Below are 25,079 nucleotides of genomic sequence, written 5' to 3'. Positions count from 1 at the left end.
CATAGCTCCTACTGAGCTTACATAAAGAAAAGAAAAGCCATTTTCTTTAAATATGGATGCAAGAGAAGTAATTTTGGTCAAAAGAACAAACTGGTATTTTTAGAACTCAAATGAAGGTCACTGGTAAAAGTGCCATTAGTTCTCAAAATATTTCACTGTCACATTGATACTAAGAGTTTCCAAGATGCATTCCTCCCTCTAAAAACTGAAATATGAGAACAGCATTAGGACCAAGTAGCCTTAATCATTTCTGTATTTCCCATAGTGCCTAGTCGTTGCTTCATGAATACTTTCCAAATTTAGAAAAAAGAAATAAACTGTCATGATGTTCTCACCCAAATCACTTCTCAGTCTTACTCATTAAAAGCCTCTACTCCACTAAATTTGGGAAAAGTTCAGAGAACATTTGTTGGGCACCTACCATGTGTCAGGTTCAACCCTAAGCTTTTTGCATGTGTTGTCTCATTTAATCATTAACAATCTTATGAAATAGGTATTTTAATATCCAAGTTTTATAGACAAGAAAAGTAAGGTTCAGAAGCTTGACTAAAGTCCAGACAGCTGGTTAGTTGCAGAGCTGTGATTCAAATGAAGCCCAGGTTCTATCTGGCTTTAACGCACACGATTGCCCCACTGTAGTACACTGCGTCCATTGTGTAACAGCAAAGAAGCCTTTAAAAGGCTTCACATTCCTTGTGAAGAAGATAAATGAAAGGAATAAGGGGGGATAAAAACCCCAAAAAACCTCAGGTCAGCTATTACCCAATCTAGCAATTCTTCCTAAATCGGCTATTTACTGTGATTTGGGTAAATTTTTTTAAAAAAAGTATTTCATACCAATAGCATTTATCTGTCCTACTCCTTCCCAATCCTAAGAGATATCTGGTCTAAGAATATTTGGCAGTAGAGTTGAAGACTCATTCAAAGAAGTTGGTTGTTAGCCAGTTTTCTGAACAGAAGCTTAATAACACTACTCTGACTAGTCAAAAACTGTGATCTCTCTAGTCATTGAATAATCTGTTACAGAGTTTTTTCTTTTAATTCTGACTGGAACTTTATTGGGGCTGAAAATGAAAAGTCAGGCCAATTCTTATATTACATGTGAAATTTTAAAATTATAGTGAACTTAAAGATATTCACCTAGTTCATTCGTGTATTTATAATCCAACTAGATATAAATACACAAATGAACTAGGTAAAAAATACATACTTCAGTCTAGTGATTTGTCAGCGTGGTTTTTATTTCCACAGCTTTCAGGCTTGAGCTTAACTGACATCCATATGAATGACACCAGGCTTGTAGTCACACCTAATTACTTGATGGGGGGGGGGGGAGGCGGCAGGGTGAGCAAAAAAATGAGAAGGGCTGATATAAGCAAACTGGATTTTCCTGCACTTAAATCACCACCCTTTTAAAGTAATTTTTTCTCATAAAAATTTGGCTCAGAGCTCTATAAAACAGGACCATTAAAATCAAGAATTGTAATCAGAGAGTTATTTTTCTCAGATCTATTCCTGTGACCAAAATCAATGTCTGATTCGTGTGGCTATTTAGGTATATGAAAACTGAAAGAAATCTGAGAAATCTATTTTTTTTTTTTAAATAAAAACCTATGATAACATTTGGATGAAAGTATTCCTAAAGGTAACAGGAGATGAAGGGTATAAAACAGATTCCCATAAGTCTATGGAACTACAGAGATGGGGAGAAATAGGAGTACAGCCCACTCCCATGAAGGTGATCACTATGACTGTAGGAAATGCAGTATACAGAAGAGCAAGGAGACTCAGAAGATAGGGTATGGCTCAGATTACAGCATTTTTCAAAGACAATCAACACCTTTAGAATTAGCAACATAAGAACAGAATAAGAGTAAGTGACTATATGAAAATTCTGGGGCCCATTATAAGAGCTGCCTTTTGTTCAGTGAGCAAGTCAGAGAAACACTGTGAAACTAGGTCCCACTTAGACAAGAATTTGTTTAATCTGCTCTGCTTGTATAAGAGCCAAAATTCCAACATTTCAAAAAAGGATCTGAACAGATAACATACACACACCCACCACAATGTGTATATATTGATAGTTGCACAGTATTCAGACATTTGATTAATCTTTCAGTTAACTTAATCTACTAGTAATGTAGAGAGAAAACTTAATGTAACCAGAAATATTTCAGATCTTTCTTAGTCATGCTTTAAGTTCAAGGACAAATTTTAAGACATTAATGGAAGCTAGTTCTTCCTTGTCTAGGGCCATACAGGAGTGCTTTCTCTTTCACAGTGAACTATAAGGACATGTGTGGAATATCTCTGCCCAGGGAGCTCATTTGAGTCTCAAAGTCCAAGGCTCAGATGAGTAGACTGGTCACACAGGCACATTCGGCTAGCACCCAACCTTGTTGCCTGAAACTCAAGAACAGAACAATGAAACCAGGTGCACGTCATCAGTTTTGATTGTTGTACAAAGCAACCCCGACAAGCCAGTAGGACATGGTTCATTGCTCCAGGTGTATATAACAAAATAACCAATCACTCACATAAGGAACACTTTAAGGGCCACACTCCCAGTGTTGGAAAAGGCCATTCATGGTTCCCTTGGAGACAAACAAGGAGTAAGCAACTAGACATGCTCTGTTATCCCACTCCTCACAATCCATCCCCTTACCCTTGGTCAAAGCCTATTTATAGCAAAAGGGTCATAATTATTCAGGCAACTACAGTTAGCACAAGATTTACATATAAAGTACAGTAAGACCCACAACATAAGTTTACTTAATACTTGTAAAAGCCAATGAGAGGTAGGAAAAGGCTCAACAAAACAATTCACCTAACCTACAAGACCATTATAAACAAGTCCATTATAAACAAGTCCATATTGTTGTACCAATTTAAATTATCCATTTACCCTCTTGAACTCTGTAATAAACTTGTGCAGAGCTATTTAATACAGTAATGAACTAAAACTAGTTCTTCCTTAGGCCAATCACTCTGTATTGGTATCCCATCCTGAGGAGGCTTTATTCAGTTTCCCAATACATTTGATCATCAATATCAGTATTATCATATGATTTATTTATATAAGGTAGTTGAATTTTATCAATAATACCAGCACTACATTGTATCACAGTATGGTTAAGATACAGTTGGGTTTGGTTACAGAATAATTCAGAATATCACAGAAGTGTTTATTAAACCTTCTCAGCAGAATTGGCCTTTGCCCATATGCCAGATATTATTATGGAGAGGTGTTGTCACCAGTGGTGATGATTCTGTCATTTCTAGATTCCATGTTAGTTGGGGACAAAGCCAATCATTTGTCTCAACTCACACTATTGTACAGTTTATAGGTTCCCATTGAGTGTTGTTGTTCAGCAAGGTCCATCTACCTCTGATGGGGTGCACGCGAGTATTGTTATTATTCCTATTTCTACTAGCTGGTCTTATTTTGGTCCATCCTTGGGTCAAGATCAGCCAGGATTCAGCAATGTAACTTACACTTTCCCCCAGAAAACGTCTATAAACTTGGGGATCCATATGTTTTCCAAAGATGCTCTCCCTGGGCCTCCACAGCTAAAATGGAAGGCTATTACCCCATGACTACTTGGGCTTCCATATGAAGTAAAATAGTTAATAGACTCTGCTGTGTCAGAGTACAAACTTTCCCAATATTGAGTCCCAGCATTCTATAGCATTATGTATTGGGTCTGAGTGAACACATTATTAAGGCTTTATGATCTTTAAATGTGGATTCCCACCTCTTGGAAGATGACTCCTTACAATCTATTTTAGCTAGTAAATCTTTTTCTTCTGAAAGTCACTCTTCATTAAAATTGAATTCATATTGCCCCATCATACCTAAGCTAGCTCCTATTTCACTTGGAGCCTTTTTTTGTTTAGTCTACCACATGTTGTTGCCATTTAGTACTAACTGCTTGAGTACAGTCAGGATACATGTACTACACCCCAAAACTGTTGGGTTCCCCATGCTGGAGTCAAGTGTATGGTGATCACTCTCAAATGTAGTTTAGTCTGAGTATGCCATAAGGTTTCCCATAATCTTCCTTGTCTCAGGTTAGGGTTGTTCCTAGGAGGAACATGAGTCCACCATGTAATCCCTAATATGTTATTTTCATCCCCAACCTATTAATACTTTCTATCCTGTTTAAAAGTTTTCACCCACAAAATGGAAATATGTTCTTCTATGACATCTTGGGCATGCAGCTCCTGTGTGCTGCCTACTATACATCTGGGGACCCATCTGAGCACATGGTCATCAAAATTTACAGCTACAGATTACAGTTATCCATTTGCCTGACATTATATACTTTGCATCATAATGGCTCAGAGGAAGAAATTACTGGATATACTTAATTTTTCCTAATACTTTAATGAAGGATAAGCTTCTATAAGTCAGTTTCATCACCATTTCTACTAATAAAATGATGAAAATGCAAATAAATGTTTAACGATAGTTATTACCATCACATGCATCAAGCTCTACCTATTAAAAATAGGAAGTCAAGGAAAATAAAAATTAAATAACATGTAAATGCCATTTTAGCACTCTCAAATATTTACAAGCAAAAGCGATTATCAACTGTACTTTAATCCTTTAGTCCTCAAATAAACAGATATAGTCCATTTAGTAGAAAAAGCAGCTCTTTCAAAAGCCTTCTTCAAAATGTGAGAAGTTTTAATGCAATTCTCAACCATTTGTACAGAATTTAAATTTTATAAAATATATGAAAATTACTTAAATGAATGATGAGATCAGAGTTAAATGTCCAATGAAACTTAGACAATACCAGGCAAAGTTCTTTATGAACCTTATTACGTGCTGATGGGGTTTAATGCCATGTTAATAGATTTATTACAGATAGCAGTTATAATACAGAAACACATACCCACCACAAACATACACACACCAAACACTTGTCATTGTAACTATAACCTCTGAATAGTTAGTCATACTGGGCATCAATTTTTTCCCAATCTCAGAGATAAAAACAGCACAATATACAAATGTCAAATATTAACACAGTGTGAAGATACCACATGGCCCAGGAATTTTAAACATCCTTTTGACCATGGCCAGTAACAGGCTGAACCTGCCACCAATGTGATAAGCTGCTTCTCTGAGAGGGACAGAAGTCAATTAACTTTAAACATTGAGATAGCAATTATTCATTACCATATGCTGATGTCTATTCTGTATGAAAGTTTTATGATAAGATTTCAATTTCTCATATATTCCTAAATTCAATTAACTTTCTTTCTAAATAGAAATCCTTCCCACACCCAGTACCCCAAAAAATAGAGTTGCTCTTTGCTTGTTGGAGAAAGAAAGCTTGAAGTGGCCAGGATTTCACTGAATTTGGAGAGATTTCTTCATATATATAAAAATATATTCTGTTGCCCCTACTAAACGATCAGTTGACAACATTAAATCCCTACTGGGCATTCTGGAAAAGTGGCACACTACTCTGTTGTGTTGAAAATAAATTTATGCGTTGGGCAAGTACAGTGAAATGAGTTCCTTTATGTGGCCTTTTGCCTTGGTTATTTGGAAACACAGCCTGAGAGATTTTTTTTCCCTAAACCCTGAGGAGTTACCTTTGTCTTAGTTTTCTACTCCAGAGGGTTTGTTACTTTTGTCAAGGTTGATTAACATTTCCTGGGCAAACTGTAAACAACTTGGGTTTGATATTTTTTGTCTGGTCCTGGGCTGCAGCCTGCCCTCTGACTGGTATGCACCTTGCAGGGATTGGTCAATAGACTATGTAAATGAGGTAAGTTGTAGCCTACTATACAAATGAAGTGCCTGTGGACTACTGAGAGGGGATTGGTCAGTTCGTGGCCCTGGTGGGAGTACCATGCCTTGAAATTGACAAGGTGTTTGTGTATTTAAGCAGCCAGCCCCACAGAGGTTTTAGAGACAGAAAGAAGCAGGAAGAGAAGCAGCTGGAAGAAGCAGAAAGAAGCTGAGAGAGAGAGAGTAGGCAAGGAATCTCCAAAAAGAGCTATAACACAGGTCAAGGGCTGTAACTACTGAAGACAATCAGAGGCCCAGAAGGGGCCCAGCAGCAGAGCCAGCAGCAACAGACAGCCAGCCCCACAGGACCTTGTCCCGAGGGGTCAGAAAGGAGGCTTGCACAGCCAAAAGGAGTTGAGAGGGCTGTCCTGAGCTGATGGAGACTTTGCCTACATGCTTCCTGATCCTGATCCTGAGTTGTACCCTGTTCATTAATAAACCACTGTATGGTCTGTGAGTTTTGTGTGGCCATTACAATGGATTATCGAACCCAGAAGAGATGTAGAGAGTGCTGTAGGAAGGATGGCTGGTGTCAGAATTGGTAAAAAGGTTGGAGAGTGGAGGTATGCCTGACTTCCACCTCACAGGGATCAGCTTTGGGCTGATCCTGATTCACATTATCCCCCCTGAAGTTGGATTCTGAAGCAACTAATAGTCCAATTTCACAGCAAGTAAGAGATGATGGTGGCTTGGACCAGGGTGGAAGCAATGGAAGTGGTGAGAAGTACTCAGATTCTGAATGTATCATGAAGGTAGGACCAGCAGGATTTGCTGATGGAGGTTATATGGATGTCAGAGAAAAAGAACAATCAAAATAACTCCAAGGTTTTGGCTTGAGCAACTGGTAGAATGGAGCTGATATTTTCTGAGATGAGGAAGACTAAGGGAGGTACAGGTTTGGAGGAGAAGATGAGGAGCTCAGTTTGGGCATGTTAAGCTTGAGATGTCTGTTAGAAATTCAAGTGGAGATGTCAAGTAAGCAATTGGATATTCAAGGTCAGAGGACAGGTCTGGGGTGGGGGTATAATTTGAGAGTTATAAATGTATAGATGAAAATGGCTGAGCTCACCAAAGGAATTTGGATAAAGAGGAATCAAGAGACTGAGTCACAGGGCATTCCTATGTTAAGAGGTCATGGAGATGAGGAGAAGCTAGCAAAGGAGGCTGAGAAGGAATGGCTAAAGAGACAGAAGGAAAACCAAGAGAGTGTGGTATCTTGAAAGACAAGTGAAGAAACTGTTTCATGAAGGAGGAAGGGATCAGCCGTATCAAATGCCAAGTCAAACAAGATGAGAACTGAGAAAAGATCATTGTCTTAACAGTACGCAGGTCCCCACTGACCTTAAAAAGAGCAGTTTTCTATGGAATGACGAGGGGGTCAGGGTCTGACTGCAATGGGTTCAAAAGAGAATGGAGGGAGAGAAATTGGATAGTGAATATACACAACTCTTTGAAGCAGTTTTGTTGTAAAAGAAAGGGGAGAAATGGGGCAAGTGGCTGGAGGGAGTGGTGGGGTCAAGAGAAGTTCTTCTGAATACGGGAGCAATAATAGGATGTTTGAGTGTTGATGGGAAATATTCAGAGAAAAGGGAGAAATTGTTAAAGTAGGACAGTGAAAGGGGACAATTTCTGGAGTGAAGTCTTTGTGAGTAGACAAAGAGGATAAGGATCTTGTATTCAAGTGAAGAGGTGAGCCTTTGCAAGGGGGACAGTTCATTCATAATAACACAAGACAAGGCAGAAGATATAGACACAGATGCAGATACATAGTAGATGTGGTAGGTGCTTGTGGAAGTACTCTTGATTGTTTCAATCTGCTCAGTGGAGTAAGGTACAAGATACAAGCTGAGGGTAAAGTTGGAGGAGGTGTTAGAAGTTTAAGGAGAAAGGAACACGTAGGATTAGTTACCTAAGCAAGTAGAAGAGCAAATGGCTAAGAAAACACAGACAGTATGATTGCTGGGTAGCGTTAAGGGGTTACTCTAAGTTTGTGGGCATGAATTTAAAGTGAGATCAGTCAGTATAGATGTAAATGTTTCTCTGCTACTTCAACTGTCCAAGATGCAGGCACAGAGTATGTGGAAAGTAGGATTTAACCAAGGTTGTACTTTGCCATCAAGGAGCAAGGGAACTGAAGATGTATGCAGAGACCATGGAATTTAACTTGGGTAAGGAGAAAAAAGGGGCTCCATGGCTGGCGTAAATGGTTAAGAGCTCAATTACTAATAAAAAAATTGGCAGTTTGAACTCACCCAGAGGCACCTTGGCCTGGAGATCTACTTCCTAAAAGTAAAAGCCTTGAAAAACCTAGGGAACACAGTTCTACTCTGCAACACATGGGGTCACCCTGAGTCAGAATCAACTCGACAGCAAACTTTTTTTTTTTAAAGAAGAAGAGTGAGGATATCAGGGGGATGAAGGACAGCTTGAAGGTGGTAGGGTCAATGACACACAAACACGGGTACTTCCCTGTTCAATAATGCTTTGGTATTTTTGCTCTATTATTTCGGTATTTCGTTCCTGTTTAAACATCAGTGTTGTACTAGGGTAGGAATTAGGAACAGGTGATTCTGTTTGGAGCCTAACACTGTATCATACACAAATTTAAACTAGTTTCTCTCCCCACCCCACCCCCATGCAAATACACACATGCACAAGCACACGCATAGATGCAAAAGAAAAACTGAAAGAGCACACACCAAAATAACAATGGTTACTTTTGGGTGGTGACTAGTTATTTTATGTGGGGTTTTGTGTGAAGGTTTTTTTCCCTTATACTTTCTAGTTTCTAAATTTTCTATATTGAGTATGTATTGTTTTTATAATTAACAAAAAATGTTTACTTAAAAGAACATATGTATCTATACCCGTATATAATTAAATGCTGGCTGTGCTCCCTAATGAGGTGTTAGAAGACTTGATCGAACAGGATTAAGTTCCTTGACAAGCTACAGAAAATAAAGATTTGAGATGATGGAACTGGTATACTTTTAAAAACTAGCAGGGCTCATAAAGCACATGCATGGATCATTGTGTAGCAAATGAAATACATTAAAATGCATGACACTAAGACTACAATTAAAACATCAGAAATATCTTAAAATTGGATGAAAGGACCATTACAAACCTGCTTCCTGCTTTGAGCTCTTGCATTCCGTAATCTTCGAGCAGAATAAAAGATAAAATAGCCCACAGTTGCTGCCGTAATTATAAAAAAAGACACAGAAACGAAGAAAATTGAATAGTGATTCACCCAAGGGCCATGTTTTTTCCCTACTTCGATGACCATTGTGACTTGTATGCCTTTTTGAATAGACTGTAGAATTTTTGTGCCTTTCAGATTGCCAATCATGATTGCAACAATGTCTCCTGCACCTGTAAAAGAAAAGGAATTCAATTTTAGTGTGGTAAAGCCTCCTTAGCATAAACATTCAGTTGCTAAGGTGATTTGAAATGAATCCCAATGAGACAAAGGAAGGATACTTACTCATTCAATTAACACCTCAATTGTAGGGGATATCAGCTACTTGAGACTTGGTTCCTGATTTTAAGGAACTCATATTTTAATAAGGAAGCTATGACATAAAACAAAGAAATAAAATATCTCCTCCCTGGCTCAGATTAACTCGAATATGGGGCCCCGTTTGCATCTTATATGAAGGCTTGCTTAAAGACAACTAAATAGTCCCCTGAATGACAGAAAATGGGGCTTACATCCTGAAGAATCTGAGATTTGGGAAATATAGAAATATTTAACTATTGCTTTCCTAATTTATAAGGTGATAGACTATATCGTGAACTCACTACCAAAATGTATAAGGATTTACATATCGAATTTAGTAATCTGAGATAAATAATGTTCACAAGCCCAAATGTAAAACCTATACATATGTCCATGAAGTGTCATTTTTCTATGCCCTCAAAAGTATTATAAAATTTGTCCATGGTACTCTAAAGTTTCACGTGGACCTAATCAGGTTAGCAGTGAGGATAACAAGAAAAACTGATAGAAATGTATGTTTCTATTCAACGTCAATTAAAAACAAGCCTGAAATTAGACCACACTTATTACTGAAGGTTCAATATTTATAATACCCTCCTACCCCCAACGATATATGTCTTGTGAAAAAAATAAAGAACAAACATCTTTCCCAGTGTTGTAAGAATGTCAGAGTACTCATGCCATTTCAATGCTTATCAATGTTTATGTCCCTTCTGGTTTGTATGACCTAAAACCAATAATCTTAAGCAAAAGAAAAGAGCGCTTTCAATGTTAAGAGATTGCCAACCAGAGAAACCTCCCACTAATATTAGGTTAAGGTACTAATCTGGGTTAATGATCAAACTCTAATCTGGAATAAACAGAAACACATACACTCACAGGACTCTAAAAAGCACCTTCAGACTAGAATTTAAACAGAAAAGTACTATATTAAAATAGTGTTCATACTTTCAATGATCAAATTAAGAGTAAAAATCTTAAAAAGCCATGTAAAGAGCAGAATCATCACCCAAGTAATCCCTTCAATTTGAGGTTCCTGGTGGTCACAGTCGGAATCGACTCAATGGCACTGGGTTTTTTGTTTTTTTGGGTGGTCAGAGTCTACAAAAGATTAGGCCCAACAAAAATACCTCACAATACACTAGCTGGGATCCTCTCCTTACTTGAAGTTATTAATTCAAAAAAATGTTCATAGGGTATTATCACAGATTTTTAAAGTTCCAAAAGACTATTTGTTACATATGATAGCCACTTAAACTCTTTTATAAATTTACTGACTCATGTAAGATCACTCAGTTCTATCAGAAGTTAATGACTCACTCTGTTCTAGGTTACGTGGTGAAATTTTCAAAAGAAATGGGGAACGAAGGAGTCTGAGATACAGATACCTTCTGTAGTATCTTTTTTCCTTTTTCAGTATAACATGACTCAAATATCCCTTACGAGCCTGGAGCTTTGGTTATTTTACAAGGGAGGTGCTCTTTTTTCAAATTGTTTGGGGGACTTTAAATATCTAGCTATGGCACTAAAAGCATAGACATTATTTTAATTCTATTTTGTCATTATTTGCCTTTTTCTACAAGCCATCTATCAGGAAAATTTCTGGTTATACAATTTTGACTACGTAATGTAGGATTCATTTCTGATACTGTAAACTATAGTCTCTGAAAGCATAGATAATTTAAAGATCAGGCTTTGAAATATCATAACTTTAAAGATCTCTTTTTAAATCACGTATGTCCTTCTACTAAGTTTTTTGACTAATAAAAGTAAGTTTTTATTCTTTTAGAAGATATGAGGTGGGTGGCAGGGCTGGGTGCTCAGGAACATACTGGCCATTGTGGTCAGATGGAAAGTAAAAAACAAGGATAGTCCAGACATGTACATAGTCTACACATTAGGAACAATACTGTGTTTCAAGCCCCTCAATCCATATTCATACATTATATATAACCCAACTATAAAACATCTATTGAATTAGCCCCGATCCTAACCATTAAGATATATATCTCTTCTTCCCCCACACTTGCAATCATCTAAAAACTGTCCCCCCTCCACTGTGCTTAATCACTGTTAATGGCATGACAACCCTTCTGGTCACCTTGGTTAGTAACCTCAGAACCATGTTTGAATCCTCACTGCTTATCTAGTCAGTCATGTAGATGTTGCTTCCTTGGTGTCTCCCATCATCAGATCTTTCTTTCCATTCCTGCTCTCTTAGTATACCCATTGCTGTCCAGTCGATTCCAACTCATACTGACCCTACAGGACAGAGTAGAACTGCCCCGTATGGTTTCCAAGGCTATAATCTTTACCGAAGCCGACTGCCACATCTTCTTCCGGAGTGGCTGTTGAGTTCAAACTGCCAACCGTTTGGTTAGCAGCCCAGGGTTTAACCACTGTGCAACCAGGGTTCCTTGCTCCTTTCTAAACTATTTCAGTACCCTCCTATAACTGGTCTCCCTATATGCAATTTTCCCCCTCCCCTTAAAGTTTCATTAGAGTTTCCTGGTTGACTTTGTCATCACTTGTTTGAATCATGCCTCTTCCTAGCTCAAAAAGTCTTTAGTGGTTACTTATTACTCATTAAAGTCTGACTCCTTGGCCTAGCATTTAAAGTCTTATATGATCTGGCCCCAACTAACCTTTCCAGTTTGATATATTTCTACTACTTCCCACCTTCTGAACAGTAAGATCCAGCCACATGAGACTGTCTAAATATTAGAGTTACTCACTTCTCATACCTCTCCCCTTATTTATTCTTTCCTCAGGCTAAAATGTCCTACACATCTGCTCTGATATGCCCTGCTCCTTCTCTTCCTACTTATTACTCAAGTCCTGCTCAAATGTTGCCTCCAAGCCAAACCCACTGCCGTCAAGTCAATTCTGACTCATAGCAACCCTACAGGACAGAATAGAACTACCTCATAGGGTTTCCAAGGCTGTAAATCTTTACGGAAGCAGACTGCCACATCTTTCTCCTGTGGAGTGGCTGGTGGGTTCAAACTGTCGACCTGTTTGTTATCAGCTGAGCACATTACCAATGCACCACCAGGCTTCTTATACAGTCTCCTAAATTGCAAGTGAGAATGTAAATGTTCCTTCTTTGTTCCCCTAACGCTTGCTTGGCTTTTAACCTCTATCCAGTACCTCATATTTTGTTTTACATTTCAATTGGCATGACTTATTCCTTTTCTAGATTAAGAACATTTTATAAACAGATTGTTTCTTCATTAGCTACAGTAATGCCTTCTTTTATCTGGTATTGTCAGGGGATTAGGTGTTCTATATAAGCAAATTTTTCAGGTAACAAAAGTTTGCCACTTTACACAAATATTTAATTTTAACAATTTTGAATGGACATTTAAAAAAGTAACCTATACTGCCCCATTTTCTTAACTAGGATATATGGATTCTGATTTATTGTTGACACTGGATCATCTTTATAAGCCATTATTTAATACAGTAAGTAATGTTATTTGTCCCTAAACTGCTATGATTTTGGAGGCCTAAGAATTATACAGTCTGACTCATTTTTTAGTTCTTGCTTAACTTGTTGTTTCTAGCAACAGCTCTCCTCTCTTTCTAATTTGATACTTTTAATCTATGGTTGTCTCTGAAAAAAAAAATGATCAAACTTGGGTCTAAAGACAGAATAAAATAGGCTTCTAGAGGGACCTTGAGGGCTTCGGTGCAAGTGCTCTCTGACATTTATATCGGTTGCTCACTGACATTTTTGTTTACTTCCTGAATCCTGGCTATGCTCTGGATAACTGAGGTTGCCAGCTAAGTGACTGGGTTTATCAATGAACTAGGCCCTATTCTAAGTGCTTTCCGTGCATTAACCTATTTAATCCTCACACCAACCCTATAAAGTCGGTGTTGCTATTATCTCCGTTAAAAAATGAGATTGACTAACTTGTCTAGGATAACACAGGCTAATAAGGTACAGAAATGGTAACTGAACCCAGACAGTTTGGCTTTAGTGCCTCTGCTTTTCACCACCATTGTATGTTAGCTCTCCATCTTCAATGAAACCTAACGCTATTAAGTTAACTATAAAAACGAAAATTAAATAGGTACATTCAGGGGTGTAGTGGTCAATGTTTAACAACTGGAAACTGGGGGTAGGGGAAGGAAGTACTAATTTGTACTGTGCACCAATTTCCATGGTATCAAATACTCCCACCATGACCACATTAACGCAGAGTTAGGAAGACATGGGTTAAACTGGCTGAACAAGCCAGCTCTAACACATCATAGTTCTGAATTGTCAAAACTGAAGTACAAATAGGATACAATTCAAAATTTAACTTGTAGCAAATGTACTTTGCTTACTCTTTTCACTTATTCATATCTACTTTTAAAAAACCAAAGTCCACGTACAATCCCAGGTTATATTTGTTTTTCTACTTCTAACTCTGTTGAAAACCACAATATAAGAAATGTACTCTGATACCCCAAAGAACAACAGGCTTCTTTTTGTGGAACAAACAAACAAACCTTTTCTGAGTGGTGTGTATATGTGGGTTGGGGGTGTTGCTAAATCAAGCCTTGCTGAGTCTTTTTCTCCCTTAAGCTTTTCTCTGTCCTTAAAATATGAAAAGACCCAAGGAGCTACTGTTATTCTTCAGCTGATTCTAAACTGCTGAAATTGAAATTAGTGTCTTTCTAAGTGATCTTTATAAAAGATCATAAAACATATTATGTGTGTAAAGTTAACCATTTATTAAAAACAGTATAGTTATGGTCATATTTGAAACTTATTCTGAACATTTTACCTCCCTGATTTCTGGTGTGTTGGAGAATAGGAAATTCAGGAAACATTTAAAATATACACAAAGGTCAGAAGCTTTTCTCCTCTTAAACTAGATTTGGAAAATGTGAAGGACAATATTTTTTTTCTAAGGGATGATTAAAATATAATCTTTTGCCTATTTGAAAGGGTGAGGTACTGCTATTACCTTCTTAGAGAAACTCAAAACATCTTCAGTGCCTATGAGATTTGACCTTCCTTGAAGACAGGAGTTCAGACCCTCAAGAAACCAAGTTCAATTAACAGATAATGAACCTATGTCATTTATGTTACAGAATTTTGCTTTTCAGCTGATTCTCTTACAGTAAACAAAAACAAAAGTAGAACATATTAAATAGATACAATTTTACCACAGTCTGTAAAATCACTGCTATATCCTCAAATCGAAGGCACTGTTTTTTTTTTTATATCCTCAAAATATTCTTACGGTTGCTCTTTAAGAACAATGGCAATGTACTAACAGACTCTTGTGCAGGTTCTAGAACTGTCTATTTTTCTATCCAAAATTTTCATTATAACAGCTATCTCCTTTGAAAAGTGCCAGGCTTAAGAAGCCAAAATGACTTGCACAGCTCAGCTGATTAAAACACAGTTCTAGTGAGATTAAAAAAAAAACAAAAAAAAAAACCTGTTGCCGTCAAGTAGATTCCGACTCAGAGCCATCAAGGCTATAATTAATTAACCTTCTTGTGGACCACTTATACAGAAGACAGATAGTACCCCTAACCTCATTCATTAAGTAATTTTTAAGTATCTACAAACACGCCAGGTACTGCGCTAGGCCTTGAGGCTAGAGAAAGAAATACAGTCCCTGCCCTCTAAGTATATGCAAATGTCTCTTATACATTAGCCATCCACCACTAGGAAGAATGTGATCTAAACCAGTGAACTGAATTGTGAATATCCATTATCATGATCAGGAGTAGAAAAAAATAAGTTCCAAATCACATTCCAAACTAATACTGGGTTAGTAGAATATACCCATTGCCGTTGAGCTGATTCCGACTCACAGCCACCCTATAGGACAGAGTAGAACTACCCCACAAGGTTTCCAAGGAGCGCCTGGTGGATTTGAACTGCTGACCTTTTGGTTAGCAGCCGTAGATCTTAACCACCAGGGTTTCCTAGTAGAATATAAAAAAAAAAAAAGATTTTTTTTTTGTATAGTCATACATAAAAAAACAAAACTTAGTTTTTCTTCAATGTCCAATAATTTGTAAAATAACTGTACCTGTTTTGATATTTCTCACTGGGTAGTGTTCCTTATTTAAAAATTACTAACTAGAAACAGCCTAGAGTTTGACCGAGGGAAGCAGCACGATGTAGCAAAAACAACACTGAAGTGGGAATTAGGATATAGGGTTGCAGCTTCCCCCTGAGGGAGGTAGGGTGTACTAGATTTCTATGGTTCTTATAAACAAGTCTGGCAAAGAAATGTTTCTTTTTCTATCTTTAAATGATCTCCAATTCAGCTATTAATTTCACATTGTTTTTCTAAAAAACATAGTACCCTTTCCAAGAAAAAGAAAAGAAAAAACTCTTTTATTTGCTAAGAGTGGCTGATGAGGAAAACTGACCATTAATTGGACAACAAACCACTTTGGCCTAAACCCCAGTCACAGAACATTTGTCATTTCAGGATTTGAGCTTTGTTCCAAAGGTGATTTGTGAGCCCATTTACACCCTTTTCTTTCCTGGACTGTTATACAATATAATTAAAACATATTAGTTAAATGCCTAACTATTTGACTTGTAGACATAAACCAACACTTTATTCATGAATGTTAATGCCTTGTATCTGATGAATGAAATTTCAAAGTTGAACAGCAGAAAAAGCTGTCATTTTTATAAATAGTTTATTAAGACCACTTTATATTTGAAAACTTATAAAATAATTTTATATATACATATCATATAATTTAATCCCTCACCTACCCTGTGAGAGATGTTTTATCTTTATTTTACAATGGGAAAATGATAAAGAATAGCTTATCTGGACCCTAGCTACTTAAACACAAGCTTTTGGGTCTAGTATAACTTAAACAACACTAAACTTGATACCACAAAGATAGGAACATCATTTGATTAAGGAATCCTTGAACTTTTTACTTAAAGATCATTAATAGTAAACAAAACATGGTTCAAGTTTTTCACGTTTTCACTCTGCTATCTAAAGTATTTGAGGAGAGGAGGTGGAGCCAACATGGCACTATAGACAGAAGCATCATGCTGTCCTTCCACAGCAAAGACCCGAAAAACTAAGTAAAACACAGACAAACGTCTATCCTGGAACCCTAAGCATCAAAAAAAAAAAAACGATAAAGAACTCAATGAGGCACCGATTGGGATAAGAAACTGACAAAGAACAGGCACCGAGGAGAGAGATGAACAGAGGTTCCCTATCAACTAATGCAGCATGGATTCTCCTTCTTGGACTCCTGTGGGAGATCGGCAGGCAAGGAGTACAGGAAAACAGCTTCACGGAGCTACCAGCAAGAGACAGAGCACCCAATACCAGTGATACACACTTTCCCACTCCCCATCCTTCTTCTCCCTGCTCAGCCTCTGTTGCTTCCCAGGAGGCCGAGTAACTGTAGTGCAGGAGGCGCCGACTCCGTGCCGCTTGGATTTGCCCCATTCACACCAGCCAGCTCCTTCAGGTGCCATTTCATTGTTGCTGATGTTGCTTTTTCTAGTTTCTTCCCTGCCTCTCACCTCCTCCCCCTTCTTTCTCTTGAACACCTGGCTCCGGTTTGCCATCTTTGCTTCTTCTTGACAGGCTGTGAAGTGTCACTGTGCTGGGAAACTGCATCTTTGGTCTGTACCACCACATTGGTGGGATCCATGGGGACTTTTTTTTATTTGTTCAGTCTGTTTCTTTGTTTTCTTTTTCTTTTTGAGGATTAGGAGCATTTTTTTTTTCTAGCCAGGCTGTACTGCATGGCTTGAGAGCAACTTGCCCGGTCTGCACAGCCACCCTGGTGGGATCCTTGGGGGCATTCTTTTTTCCTTTTTCCTTTTTTTTCTTTCTCCATTTCTCATCTCTCTCTACTTTCCTTCATTTCCTGTCTCCTGAATACCTGGCACCCGTGAAAGTGAGATCCCTGGGGGCTTTTTCTCATTCTTTTTATCTTCATTTCTCAGTTTCTTCTCTCTCTCTGCTTACCTTCTTTTCCTGTCTCCTGAACACCTGACACTATGCGCCATCTCTGCCTCTTCTAGATGGGCTATACTGCATGGCTTGGGAGTCACTTCCCTGGTCTGAGCACCCGCGACAGTGGGATCCCTGGAGGACTTTTTTTTTTCCTTTTCTCTTTTCCTTTTTCTTCATTTCTCAGTTTCTCATATCTCTCTGCTTTCCTTTTTTTTCCTGTCTCCTGAATACCTGGCATAGTGTACCATCTTCACCTCTTCTAGACAGGCTGTGCCCCAAGGCCTGGGAGCCATATCCCTGGTTGCCAGTGGGATACCTGGGGGCATTTCTTTCCTTTCTTAAAATTTTTATTTCTTTTTCTTTTTTCCTTTTGTTTTTCTTCATTTCTCAGTTTCCCGTCTCTCCACTACAATAGCAAGCTCCCTCAGCACTTTGGTTTTTTGGCTCCTGTTTTTCTCTCCTCTCTCTCCTTTCCCATACCCATTTTAGCTCTACACATCATAATCTCTCCCCTTCCTCCTGCCTACCTGCATCATGCGCTGAACATCACACCACTGAGCAACACAGGCACAGCCTACTGGAACCTGCCCTGCACTGACCCCTGGCCTGGCCTGTCAGCACCAGCACATGCCACAAACAACCCATCCCAACCCCTCCCCTTCTGCACCACAGCTGAACAGCTGGCCCTGCCCACTGGACAAGGAGGTGAAAAATACCATGCCCACAGACGAGCAAACAATAAAGAACACACAGCCTGTCTGCAGAGACATAACCAAAAAAAAAAACAAAAAAGCAGGATGAAACGAACAGATCTACAATCAATAGAGACAATAACCTCTGAATGTCCTGAAGACAGCAAATGATATCAAACATACAAAAAAAACCAGGACAGGATGGCTCTAGTAGGCGTCCAAAATAAAACACCAAATGACTTTCCAGTAGAAGAAAAGGCACTAGAACTACCTGAAAGAAAATTCAAGTCTCTAATATTCAGAGCTATCCCAGAGTTGAAGCAAAAAGCAGGCAAAAATGAGGAAAAAATAGACACACTCATGGAAAAGGCAGACAAGTTTATGGAAAATACAGACCAAAAAAAGGGGGGGGGGAAGAATTCAGGAAAATAATATAGAAACAAAATGTTAAAATAAATTCACAACAAGAAATCATACAAAAACAACAATTAAAAATCTAAAAGATAAACAAGATTTCAGAAATGGACAGTGTCATAGAAGGGCTGAGGAACAGCTCTGAAACAATGAAAGACAGAATCAACAAAATTGAAGAGGAATACTTGGATATGACTTTGAGGAAAAATCAGGAAAAAAAAGAATGAAGAAACCCTGAGAATTATGTGGGACACAATCAAAAGCAAAAATTTCCAAGTGACCGGAGTTCCAGAACAGGGGCAGAAAATGGAAAACACAGAGAGCATCTCTGAAGACTTGCTGACAGAAAACATCCCTAATATCATTAAAGTTGAAAAGCCGACCATCCAAGAAGCTCAATGAACCCCATATAGGATAGACCTCAAAAGAAAAACACCAAGGCATATCAATCACACTCACTAGAACCAAAGACAAAAAGAATCCTGAGAGCTGCTTGAGAAAAACGAAGTCATATACAGAAGGGAAACAAAGACTAAGCTCTGATTACTCAGCAGAAATGATGCAGGCAAGGAGGCAATGGGATGATATATATAAAACCTTGAAAGAAAAAAATTGCCAACCAAGAATAATGTATCCTGTAAAACCATTGTTCAAATATGACAGTGAAATTGGGACATTTCCAGATAAACAGAAATGAAGGGAATAATTAAAAGCTAAACCAAACTTACAAGAATTATTAAAGAGAGTCCTTCGGTCTGAGAACAAACAACATCAGACCACAGCCTGAATCTAGGATGCAAAATCGCACCAGCCAGATACCAATCTAGGAAATGAACTCTCAAAGACTATCCAAAATCAAAACAATTCCAACAGGGAACCAGAGAAGTTAATCTGTAAATGACAACAACGTCAGAACAATGAAAGAGGGAATAAACAGTGTAGGTACAGAACTTTCTAATGGAAAGGAAAGCAAGGTGATTAAAAAAAAAAAAAGGTGATACCAAGTAAGAACACACTGGTTCAAACCTAGGAAGATAAGGGTAAATTTCAAGGTAACCACAAAGAAAGTTAACAAACCTACTCATCAAAATAAAGAAGAAAAATATAGTCTCAATAAAAACAAAATCTAGAAAAACAAAAGAAGTTAAAAAAAATTCAAAAACAAAAGGAATTCAGCACAGGAGAGTAAGAAGAACAAAGAAAATGTCTGCACCACAAAAAAAGCACTACAAAATGACAGCAATAAACTCACACCCATCAATAATTACACAGAATGTAAATGCCCTAAATGTACCCATAAAGAGACAGTGAGTGACAGAACAGACAAAAGAACAGGATCCATCAATATGCCGTCTACAAGAGACTCATCTTAGAAACAAAGATGAAAATTTACTAAAAATGAAAGGAGGGAAAAAATATATCAAGCAAACAGCTACAAAAAAGAGCAGGAGTGGCAATACTAATCTCAGATAAAAGAGACTTTAAAACAGACTCCACCATAAAAGCCAAAGAAGGGCACTATATAATGATTAAAGGGATGATCCATCATGAAGACATAACCCAATGACAGGGCTCCAAAATACATAAAACAAACTTTAACAGCACTGAAAAGAGAAACTGACAGTTCCACAATAATAGTAGGAGACTTCAACACACCACTCTCCGTAAAGGACAGAACATTTAGAAAGAAACTCAACAAAGATACAGAAGAGCTAGAGGGCACAATCAGCCAACTTGACCTCATAAACATATACAGAACACTCCACCCAAGAGCTGCAAAGTACACATTCTTTTCCACTAGCACATGAAATGGTCTCCAGAATAGATCACACCTAAGGCCACAAAACAGCCCTCAACAAAATCCCAAACATGGAGATAATACAAAATATCTTCTCTGACCACAATGCCATCAAAGTAGAAATTAACAGGAGGAGTAGGGAAAAAAATCAATTACACGGAAACTGAATAAGACCCTGCTTAAAAACCACTGGGTAACAGAAGACATCAGAGATGGAATAAAGAAATTCCTAGAATCAAACTAGAATGAAAACACATCATATCAACACCTTTGGGACACAGCAAAGGCAAAGCCCAGAGGTCAATTTACAGCAATAGATGCACACAACAAAAAGGAAGAAAGGGACAAAAATCAAAGCATTAGCTACACAACTTGAACAGAGAATGGCAAAAGAAGCCCACAGCCACCAGAAGAAAGGAAATAATAAAGATCAGAGTAGAAAGAAATAAAATAGAGAACAGAAAAACAATAGAAAGACTTAGCAAAATCAAAAGTTGGTTCTTACAGGAGAGGGTGCAAATAACCCAAATAAGAAATGAAATGGGGGACATTATAACAGACCCAACCGAAATTTAAAAAAATCATAACAGAGTATTATGAAAAACTATACTCCAACAAATTTGAAAACCTAGAGGAAATGGACGAATTTCTAGAACTACACTGCCTACCCAAACTAACACAAAATGATGTTGAAAATCTGAACAGACCCGTAAAAAGAGAAGAGATTGAAATGGTAATAAAAAAAAACTCCCAACCAAAAAAAAAAAACCCTGGCCCAGATGGCTTCACTGGAAAATTCTACCAAACATTCAGAGAAAGCTTACACCAGTACTACTCAAACTATTTCAGAACATAGAACAGGAAGGGATACTTCTGAATTCATTCTATGAAGCCAGCATAACCCTGAAACCAAAACCAGGAAGGCAAGGACACCACAAAAAAAGAAAATTACAGATCAGTATCTCTCATGAATATAGATGCAAAAATTCTCAACAAAATTCTAGCCAATAGAATTCAGCATCGTATCAAAAAAATAATACACCATGACCAAGTAGGATTCATGCCTGGTATGCGAGGATGGTTCAACATTAGAAAATCAATCAATGTAATCCACTTCATAAATAAAAAGAAAGGAAAGAATCTCATGAGCATCCTAAGCGACGCAGAAAAGGCATTTGACAAAGTCCAACATCCGTTCCTGATAAGAACTCTCAATAAAATAGGTATAGAAGAGAAATTTCTCCACATAATAAAGGGCATCTATACAAAGCCAACAGCCAACATCATTCTTAATGGAGAGAGGCTGAAAACATTCCCCTTGAGAAGGGGAACAAGACAAGGGCACCCTTTATCACCACTTATTTAACACTGCTGGAACCCTAGCTAAAGCAATAAGGCAAGAAAAAGAAATAAAGGGCATCCAAGTTGGTAAGGAAGAAGTAAAACTGTTCCTATTTGCAGATGGTATGATACTATACATTGAAAATCCAAACGGCTCTATGAGAAAACTACTGGAACTAATGGAAAGATTCAGCAGAGTGGCAGGATACAAGATAAACATACAAAAATCAGTTGGATCCCTATACACCAATAAAGAGAACGATGAAAAGGAAATCAGGAAAACAATCCCATTTATAATAGACTCTAAAAAAAAAAATACTTAAGAATAAATCTAACCAGGGATGTAAAAGATCTATACAAATAAAACTACAAAACACTACTGCAAGAAGCCAAGAGATCTACATAAACGGAAAAACATACCATGCTCACGGGTAGGTAGACTCAACATTGTGAAAATGACAATTCTACCCAAAGCAGTTTACAAATACAATGCAATCCAGATCCAAATACCAATAACATTCTTTAGAGAGATAGAAAAACTAATCATTAAGTTTATACGGAAAGGGAAGAAGCCCCAGATAAGTAAAGCACTATTGAAGAAGAATAAATTAGGAGGATTCACACTACCTGACCTCAGAATCTACTATACAGCTACAGTAGTCAAAACAGCCTGGTCCTGGTACTGGTACAATGACAAATACATTGACCAATGGATCAGAGTTGAGAACCCCAATGTAAATCCATCCACTTATGGTCACCTGATCTTCAACAAGGGCCCGAAGTCCACCAAATGGGGAAAAGATAATCTTTTTAAAAATTGGTGCTGGCAAAATTGGATGTCCGTCTGCAAAAAAATGTAACTGGACCCATACCTCACATCATATACAAAAAACTAACTCAAAATGGATCAAAGACCTAAATGTAAAGCCAAAAGCTATGTACGTTCATAGAAGAAAAAATAGGATTAACGCTAAAGGCCCTAATACCAGGCATTAACAGGATACAAACCATAAGCAAAGTCTTAGTTATCTAGTGCTGCTATAACAGAAATACCACAAGTGGATGGCTTTAACAAAGAGAAATTTATTCCTTCACAGTAAAGTAGGCTAAAGTCCAAATTCAAGGTGTCATCTCCAGGGGAAGGCTTTCTCTCTCTGTTGTCCTTCTCATCAACCTTCCCCCAGACGAGGAGCTGCTCTGTGCAGGGACCCCAGGTCCAAAGGATGCACTCTGCTCCCAGCACTGCTTTCTTGGTGGTATGAGGTCCCACTGTCTCTTTGTTCACTTCTTTCTTTTATAGCTCAAGAGATTGCCTCAAGACACAATCCAATCTTGTAGAGTGAATCCTGCCTCACTAACACAACTGCTGCCCATCCTTCCTCATTAACATCACAGAAGCAAGATTTACAACATGTAGGAAAATAATACAATACCAAATTGATACACACATTTTTGGGGGAACATAAGTCAATCCATGACAACCAACAACACACAAACTCCAGAAGATAAGCTCGATTATTGTGCTCTTCTAAAAATTAAACACTTATGCTCATCAAAAGACTTCACCAAAAGAGTAAAACCCAAAAAATGAGACAGACATAGAGCCATGTTGGCTTACTTTCTGCCCTGTACCCCATATACTTTTGCTGTAGTTTTTGAAGGCAAAACTACATTAGTGAATTGGTGACAGACTAGATGTTGCATAAAAGACAATCTCTGGCAGATGAAGTTCTCAGGAAACAGCATATTAAAGACAGTAGGGAATTAGAAGTAACACTGTCCAAAACGTCACAGATGAATAATCTGTGGATGACATGTCACACTTGCAGGTAAATAAGTCTTAGAATTGTTATAAAAATACCGAGTCTTGCCTTGACTATTCTGATTTGTACTAGTGGTAGGTTTAGTATATTATGAAGAACTCATAGACTAAATTAGCATTTCTCTTTCTTTTGGTCTCAGGATCCCTTTATAATCTTTAAGGTTATTGAGCTCCCTAAATAATTTTATGTAGATTATTTCTATCGATATTTACCATACTAGAAATTAACACTGAAAAAATTTTAAAATATGTATTCATTCATTTAAAATAATCATAAATACTGGAGATTTCAGTCAATTTATTTTCAGTGAAAAGATTAAAAGAGACTGATGACAGTGAATATTAGGGGACAAATTGCATAAAATTATTAGATATGAAGTGTTGGAAAAGGTACAGGACTAATAGAGAGACCCGTGTATTTAACTTAGCAATCCTGGGGCAATAAGGCTTATGTCCAAACTTGAAAAGGCAAACTGGGAAAATAACAGTTACAATAAAATTTACTAACAATAAAGGTTACACATAAACTTTATAATATAAAAAACCACTAAAGAGGTAGAATTTATTAGACCGTTTGCTATTTGGAAACTTAGAAAAAAAGCACACATTATGCCAATACAAATTCATTTTATTCCATTAATAGACACATAGTTATTAGTGTATTTTAGAATGTGCTAATTTATTATGTTTATTGTTTGTTGTTTATCCTTGAGAATATAAGCTCCATGCAGCCAGGGACCGTTCTTTTGCTAATTCATCACTTAATATCCTGTTGGTCTCATCTGCCTCCAAGATTCTGGTGACTTGATCTGGCATCAGCTGAAGCTTATTCTCTGTGGTCTCTGAACAACTTCACTTGTACATCACTCTATAGTGACCTGCTTTGCCCACACTACACTTCCCTAACATCATGCCCCATAGCTCCCTATTGCTAGGTTTCTATGAAAGGTTGCCCAGAATTGAAGGATTACACAGGGTAGGATGGAGAGGTGGTGAAATGGAGGGAAGGAATCTGATACTAAGGGTAGATGGGATCCTGTGGATATATTCTTTCTTCTCCAGCAAGGAAGTACAGAGAAGTTGTTTGTATGGCTTCTCAAATACTTGATACAAAGCGGGAGTCATCCTCATATTGACTCTCCTTTCTTCCCTCTCCTGGCTTCTGTTCTCAGAATGCTTTTGACATTGCTTCATGCTCTGCCCTCTTGGAAACTAGACTAAGATATTCAATGATCTCAAGGACACGGTAAAGTGCCAAGGGCATACTAGGCACTTAGTACATATTTGTTGAGTGAGAGAACAAGATTGCCATTGATACTACACTGGATATTTGCTATTGTTGCCTTCCCAGACTCTATTCCATTATCCTCTGGAAAACATTCTCCTGAGTGTTATGGCTTGAATTCTGTCCCTGCAAAATGTGTGTCAACTTGACTAGGCCCTGATTCCCAGTATTCTATGACAAGTTCACCATTTTGTCATCTGAAGTGATTTTCCTGTTGCAAATCTTACCTCTATGATGTTAATGAGACAGGATTAGAGGCAGTTATGTTAATGAGGCAGGACTCAATCTACAAGATTAGGTTGTATCTTAAGTCAATCTCTTTTGAGATATGTCATAGATTGAAACGTGTCCCGCAAAAGTATGTGTCAACTTGGTTAGGCCGTGATTCCCAACCTGTGTCGTTGTCCTCCATTTTGTGATTTTCCTATATCATAATCTTTCCG

The 25,079-nt window shown here is 37.8% G+C and overlaps 1 protein-coding gene across 2 annotated transcripts in view; it reads right to left on the bottom strand.

The window, feature by feature from the left end:
- Positions 1-25,079, bottom strand: part of RNF128 (ring finger protein 128) — a 77,799-nt gene that overhangs the window by 13,743 nt on the left and 38,977 nt on the right. For both annotated transcript variants that reach the window (XM_010594704.3, XM_003414818.3), the window contains exon 2: positions 8,940-9,187. In XM_010594704.3, the coding sequence (XP_010593006.1) occupies positions 8,940-9,187 (248 nt within the window). The remainder of the gene's footprint in view (positions 1-8,939; positions 9,188-25,079) is intronic.

The sequence above is a fragment of the Loxodonta africana genome, chromosome X, assembly GCF_030014295.1.
Source record: "Loxodonta africana isolate mLoxAfr1 chromosome X, mLoxAfr1.hap2, whole genome shotgun sequence".
Classification (NCBI taxonomy): domain Eukaryota; kingdom Metazoa; phylum Chordata; class Mammalia; order Proboscidea; family Elephantidae; genus Loxodonta; species Loxodonta africana.
The sequence above is the reverse complement of the archived record's forward strand: the minus strand, read 5'-3'. Positions and strand labels throughout refer to the sequence as shown.